The 6959-nt window shown below is 34.5% G+C and overlaps 2 protein-coding genes across 2 annotated transcripts in view; one reads left to right on the top strand and one right to left on the bottom strand.

Moving 5' to 3' along the window:
• The window catches only part of LOC107688347 (tax1-binding protein 1 homolog A-like), a 20713-nt gene extending 18653 nt beyond the window's left edge, over positions 1–2060 (bottom strand). The window contains 2 exon segments of the mRNA XM_016485988.1: positions 733–944; positions 1944–2060. Coding sequence (XP_016341474.1) covers positions 733–912 — 180 coding nt within the window. The 5' untranslated portion in view covers positions 913–944; positions 1944–2060.
• A 782-nt stretch (positions 2061–2842) lies between these two features.
• Positions 2843–6959, top strand: part of LOC107688345 (3-hydroxyisobutyrate dehydrogenase, mitochondrial-like) — a 21565-nt gene continuing 17448 nt past the window's right edge. The window contains exons 1-3 of the mRNA XM_016485986.1: positions 2843–2955; positions 3755–3915; positions 4021–4130. Coding sequence (XP_016341472.1) covers positions 2886–2955; positions 3755–3915; positions 4021–4130 — 341 coding nt within the window. The 5' untranslated portion in view covers positions 2843–2885. The remainder of the gene's footprint in view (positions 2956–3754; positions 3916–4020; positions 4131–6959) is intronic.

Raw genomic sequence — 6959 nt, 5'->3', positions numbered from 1 at the left:
AGCGACAGTGTGCCGGACACCGGCCCTCCAGGACCGAGTTTGGGCACCCCTGGGCTAAGGTGTGTGTACTGAGTGTGTGTGAGTGCCTGAAGAATAATTCCCACATTACCTCATTGATAATTAATTGGGAGTCCATAGATACTGTCAGAATACATCCAACCATTTATAAGTGTGACTACTATTATCCAGTTATGCATTACATATAGCAACATAATATATGTTATTACACTACATCTTATTGCAGATGCAAGGATGAAAGGAGAAAATTCTAAAGCAAAAGCATAAGGAAGGAATAATTTGTCACGGGAAACACCCACAGCATCCAGCATAACAGCACATGTGATCAAACACACACACACCGGAACTCTATTCCCCATAAACTAACCATCAAAACAAGAGTGATATTGAGTGGATTAACCATTTTTTTTCCAATCTACATTTTCCCCTGCAACCCACCACTCTAAATGCTATCTGGAAAGATCTGGTTGATTTGAAGTGCCTTTTATACCAGTCATAAACTGTCATTGTATCTTAACAAGATGAAAAGTTTCCGTGCGTTCATTTCCTCTTGATTAAGTGCGAGATTAAATTGAGAAAAAAAGAGAGAAAAGAAAGTGAGACTAAATTAAATGTATATCATTTTCTTACAAAAAGCATTTCTGTGTATGAAAGCCTAAATATTGCAGGCCCTGCACAGACCAGATCTTGGTGAAATATGTAACTTGTACCAACCTTAAAGATGCCAACCCAGTCTTTGGGATGTGGGGTGATGAAGGGGGTGAGTGTGTAATGACATTCAAGCGCTGCCTGCGGGAGGAAGCTTTTCCCAACATTCTGGAAGATGACATGGGCGAAGTTAGACGTCTCCATGACAACACTTCCTCCTCCACCAGCAGATGCTGATGACATCATAAGTGCTCAAGGAAAGCCTGTGATTGGTCTACCTGAAACAAGAAGGAACGAAAATGACAAAGAAATAATGAGGTTTAACTGACACATTTTCTCTTTCATAATATAGGCAAGGGATATTGTTCAGTCAGATGGTCATTATTACAAAATTAACCCTAACAGGGACTTGTATCACTGTGAATGAATTTTTAATTATTCTGCATTATTACTCCGCTACTTACCAAATAAATAAAAGGACTTAAAATAGTTATTTAAAATGATTTTTATCTTATTTTTAGAGACCTCAGAGAGCCATAACACCAACATAGCTATGTAGAAAACATTCCTTTTACAGAATGAAAGGTCAATTATACAATATGGCCCTGGAATTATTTAAAAATTAACCAATCAGAATCAAGTATTCCAAACGCTTACATAACACCTTGCATTATAAGTCTCTCCTAATTCATTTTAATTCCTAAGATGTTCATATTTTTTTATATTTAATGACAAAAGTGACAGCCACTTTGCATGATGGTGTTTAAGCAATGCATAATTCACAATAAACTATAGGTCATTCTACTGCATTAAAATGTTATTTAGATGCTTAAATATATCTGAGCTGACATACATTTGGTTTAAGCCCATGTGCATCTGCATGAAGAAGACATGCCCTATATCAGGCCAGATGGGGCGATGCCGAGTAGGCCTGTATGCATGGCACTGCTGATGGTGCTGCCATCCCTGTTCAGGCCTTTAACGTCAATGACAGCTCGATTCAATACAGCAAATGACATATTCGCACTGAACTCACTATATGATGGTTTAAAACATAACATTCCTTCTTAATCATAGTAAACATGTTTGCTTAAACCGAAAGCGACTTTCTAGATATATTTCACTTGCATCATGTTGCTAACTAACAAGTCATTGCGGATTGTAATCATAGCTACAAGTATACTAGATGATTATACGACGTATATATATATATATATATATATATATATATATATATATATATATATTATAGTCGTCGCTCAATGAGTCCGTTATACCTGTAATCCATGTTTACTTGAAGACCTGTAACTCTTGTTGTTTAGATTCTTAGACAACGCAGATTGCGTCTCTGTCATGTAGCTGAACCGGGTGTCAACATGTTTTGGGAATCTAGGAACGTTATGCTACTTCCGGTCGGTTGCGCCCTGTGATTGGTTTATTTACTCTTGTCGCCGAGATCCGTGTCTTACTATTGGTTACTGAGTTACCCCAGCAAAATAGAGATGGGAATTTTGATTCTTTTCAGAGAATCGGTTCTCTCGAACAGGAACCGGTTCAAAAAATACTCCACTGTTATATCGGTTTACTGATTCCGTTCGAATCGTTTCAGTCTGACTCAGTCCGCTTCGTCAAAACATACGTGGAAATTGTGGAAAAATGCCAAGCGCTACTCAAGACGTTTATAGAATATAATATGGTTGTAGTATGTATCTAATTGTTTTAGGAAACGTTTGATCATTTATTATGTTAAGAGTGAAATTAGATTAGTTAAAACTTCTTAGCAAATTATATCAAAAGTGTATAATATGTCTAGATCTGTGTATATCAAAAATATTATATAAAATATGCCTATGACATTGATATGGGGGCTCTTGCATATAAATAATAGTTCCCACACCTTTTGTTATTGAAAATATTCGTGTATGTTTAGTAGTATCTAGAATAACGAAGAGATTTTAGCACAAACTGTCGCTCTTGGATTTGGACAACACGGTCATAAGTTCACTCAGAAGCCTAAAACGTCTAGCCATTCTTAATCTTTTAAGAAGTATCGCCTTAATTCTCTTAAAAGAAATCACAGCAGTAACTGCATGATATCTCACTGACGGTACGCAAATCCTTATCCGTGATTGGAGGAATGGTGCTGTCAATCATAGGACCCGCCCCCTGAGTTCCTGACTCGTACTGTCAATGAGGCGCTGAGGTCAAGAGAAAAAAGCATGGTCGCTTTGTTTAGAGGGTGTCGGAATTTTTATAAAAGAAGCCATAAACATGTGGCGCTCACTTTGGGTATGTTGTTTCCTCATTAATTATTAATTGACAGACCAAGGGGGTTAAAGCGCCGCTAATGTTATTGCAAAGAGCAGTTTGGAAATGTTGTTTTTGCATCTGTTTTGTTTGTCAATCTGCAAAATATGTGAACATATATGAAATATACTTGGACATAGGTTATATGTCAAAGCATATGAACAGACATTATGCACAATAAGCAAGTCACTGTTTACTTTTTGAGGATCAGAAATGTAGGTTGTGCAATGCAGCTGGGGTTTAGGAGCTCACAGGTTACACTGTAACGTTAGTTCAAAGGTTTTTTAAACTGCAAACTATAAGATAAAAAATAAAATAAATTTTGTTATCAAATTAAAGACATCCCGTCAGCCTTCTCACCAAGTTCAGATAATGGACTTAAGCTTTTTGTCTCCTCATTTAGTCGTTTTAAGCTAAATAAATGTTTATTTTGTCTATATCAGAGTTTTCCTTTAAACATCTGTATCTGTAAGGATATGAAGGTCTTTATAAACAATTGATAATGAGGGTTAAACAATCTTGCAAAGACTTCTTAATAGTGCTCAGTGTGTTATTCCATGAATTTGATGTTATACAGACATTGATTTTTACAGAACTGCTCCTGTAAGCTCACATATTTAATTTCTCTCTCACATATTTACTATTTTATAGACATGAAAGGCTAAAAAAAATGTCCACTGCCAGTTTTGGTGCACTCTTTGACTATAATAGCTTTCGGTTTCTATAGGTAGGATTTTATTTTACTGTAATTTATGATTTCTGTCTGTGTGTGGTTTTTCAGTATCCTGCAGATCAATGGCTTCCAAGACCCCAGTGGGTTTTATTGGACTCGGTAACATGGGGACACCTATGGCTAGAAACTTACTAAAGCATGGATATCCTGTCATTGCTACTGATGTCTTCCCAGAGTCTTGCAAGGAGTTTCAGGACTCAGGAGCACAGGTATAAGTATCTGCTTCTCAAACAATGTGCTCAAAACAAAACCTTCTTTCCTTCGTGTAGACTGTACAAGCCTGTGGAAATAATTGCCCTTGCTTGTCCTTCCAGATCCTGGATTGCCCTGCTGAAGTGGCTGATAAAGCTGACCGCATCATCACCATGCTACCGTCCAGCCCCAATGTCATTGAGGTTTACACAGGACCCAATGGCATACTTAAGTAAGTCTTTTTATTTTAAACTCTCAACAGTGTTTAATTCGATACTGACGGAATTTTAATATACTGGAGAAACTGTTGTTACCAAAATTTGTTTAAATTGGATATATAAATCTGTCACTTGTCTAAATCATTTATGATGATTAAGAATAGTCCGAGATTAAAGAGTTTCCATTGACTGTATGATTAGTATACGTCTAGGCTTAATCTAGTAATTCTTTTAAATCTGCCTTAATTCTGGGACAATCTGGTCTGTAGAACACATGTAATAGTATTGGAGTAAGTATTATATTGGCTTTTTATGACTGATGCTGATACACAGTGTTGGGGGTAACGCATTACAAGTAACGTGAGTTACGTAATCAGATTACTTTTTTCAAGTAACTAGTAAAGTAACGCATTACTTTCCATAAAAAGTAACTAAGTAACGTAATTAGTTACTTTTTCATGGAGTAACGCAATATTGTAATGCATTACTTTTAAAAGTAACTTTCCCCAACACTGCTGATACAGATATCTGCAGCTGCTATAAATGCTGCAGTTCAAAAATTTGGGGTCATTTTGTTTTATGGTTGATTGTATACTTTTATTCAGCAATGACACATTGAATTGGTCAAAGAGTGAGATTATTCATCAAAGACTCCAAAAAATGTATGACATGTATTATTCTATAAAAATGTTAAACAGTACAACTGTTTTCAATAGTGATAATAAGAAGAAATGTTTATTCAGCACCAAATCAGCATATTAGAATGATTTCTGAAGGATCATGTGAAACTGAAGACTGGAATAATGAAAATGCTGAAAATTCAGCTTTGCCAACACATGAATAAATTACATTTTAAGATATATTAAAATAGAAAATAGTTTATTAAATTGTAATAATATTTCACAATTTTACAATTTTTACTGTATTTTTGATCAAATAAATGCAAACTTGGTGATCATAAGTGGCTTCTTTCAAAAATGTCATTAAAAATTCAAATATTTACTCAATATATATATTTATTATATAATGAAAATATATTGTTAATTTAAAAAACATTGACAATTATTGGCATATGTGATAATCTCAAAAGAAGCCAAATATCATCTGATAAATCAGCCTGGCCGATATATCAGTCGATCATTAGTTTAGAATTGGTTTTTAGAGTAACATTCACTGTGTGTGGCAGTTCTGTTCCTTATAAAAATAACAATTAAAAACACACACAGGTTTTATACAATCATTTTCAGGGGGTTTGATGAACAGCTTATAATTATTTAAATAATAAAAATCTTATTATTGCAAAGATTCCCAAACTTTTGCATAGACTTTTTGACATTCAACTTTTGTGGCATCATTAATAAATCAGAGCAAGTTAAATTAGATTAGCTTCTGATAACTGTTCTTTTAAATAATTGTCTTTATTTATTATGTTGTTTTAAGTCAAGTCAAGTCAAGTCACCTTTATTTATATAGCGCGTTATACAGTACAGATTGTGTAAACAAAAAAATCTGTAAAATTTACAGTAAAAAAACTGGCAGCTGTTTTTGCCAGAATATTACCATAAAAAATACGGAAGAAACATTTTTGGATTTACGGATTTAATTTAAATTTACATTTAAAAACCGTGTTTCATTAACTGATATATTAATATACCAACCTATTAAAGTTCTGAAATCTGTTTAGTACCTTTGTATTACTCTGACAGCCACCAAAAGCAGGTGGTCAGAAAGTCACATGATGAACCAAAGCTCATCACAAGCAGCTTTTCCACAAGCTGAAAAGGAAAATACTAAATATATAAGGTGCGCTGTGTCATTCACACAAATACTAAACACCATCATGGTAACACACAACACTAACGTAATGCAAATAAGCATTCATTTAACAACATTAGATATAACATACAACCCTAATGAACATAATTGATTAGAAAAAACTAAGGAGAACAGTTATTTCAATGAAAAAACATCAAATGTGAAATGTAAAGCAGGGAATTTTGGGAATGTCAATTTACGTTTTTCGCTGTAAATTATACATTCCTTTTCACTTCCAAAAACTGTATTTTACCATATAATTACATGAAATGACCAATACAGTTTTTCACTGTATATAGTAGGGGAACTTACCATTAACCAATTAATAGGTTTTTGCTGTAGCATTTTTACAGTCTTTTACCGTTAAAATCACAATCATTATTTTACAGTGTAGGTATTATCAAAGAGTTTTTGAGTTTTGAGATCGCGGCAGACGTGAAGGACTATAATGCGATATGAGCTCACTCAAGTACTGAGGAGCTAAACCATTCAGGGCTTCATGTAGTTAACAAGATTTTAAAATGTATATGATGTTTAATAGGGCACCAGTGCAGTGTTGACAGAACCGGGCTAATATGGTCATACATTCTGGTTCTAGTAAGAACTCTAGTTTCTGCAGTTTGTTTATTAAGCACACAGAGCAACCACGCAATAAAGCATTACAATAAAATCTAACCTTGAGGAACGCATGAATGAACGCATGAATGAATGTTTCTGCATTTGACATTGAGAGCATAGGTCGTAATTTAGATACAGTATATTTTTAAAGGGGTCATATGATGCGATTTCAATTTTTCCTTTCTCTTTGAAATGTTACAAGCTCTTGGTGCATAAAGAAGATCTGTAAAGTTGCAAAGACTAAAGTCTCAAATCCAAAGAGATATTCTTTATAAAAGTTAAGAGTCAACCACGCTTACCTAAAACGGCTCGTTCTAACACGCCCCCACGTCTACGTCACGATGTGGGAAGATTTGCATAACACCGCCCAAATGTTCACGCAAAGAAAGAAGGCATAACTTTTATTCTCG

Source organism: Sinocyclocheilus anshuiensis, unplaced genomic scaffold, assembly GCF_001515605.1.
Source record: "Sinocyclocheilus anshuiensis isolate Anshui unplaced genomic scaffold, SAMN03320099.WGS_v1.1 scaffold209, whole genome shotgun sequence".
NCBI lineage: Eukaryota > Metazoa > Chordata > Actinopteri > Cypriniformes > Cyprinidae > Sinocyclocheilus > Sinocyclocheilus anshuiensis.
This window is presented reverse-complemented; position numbering and strand designations above follow the sequence as displayed.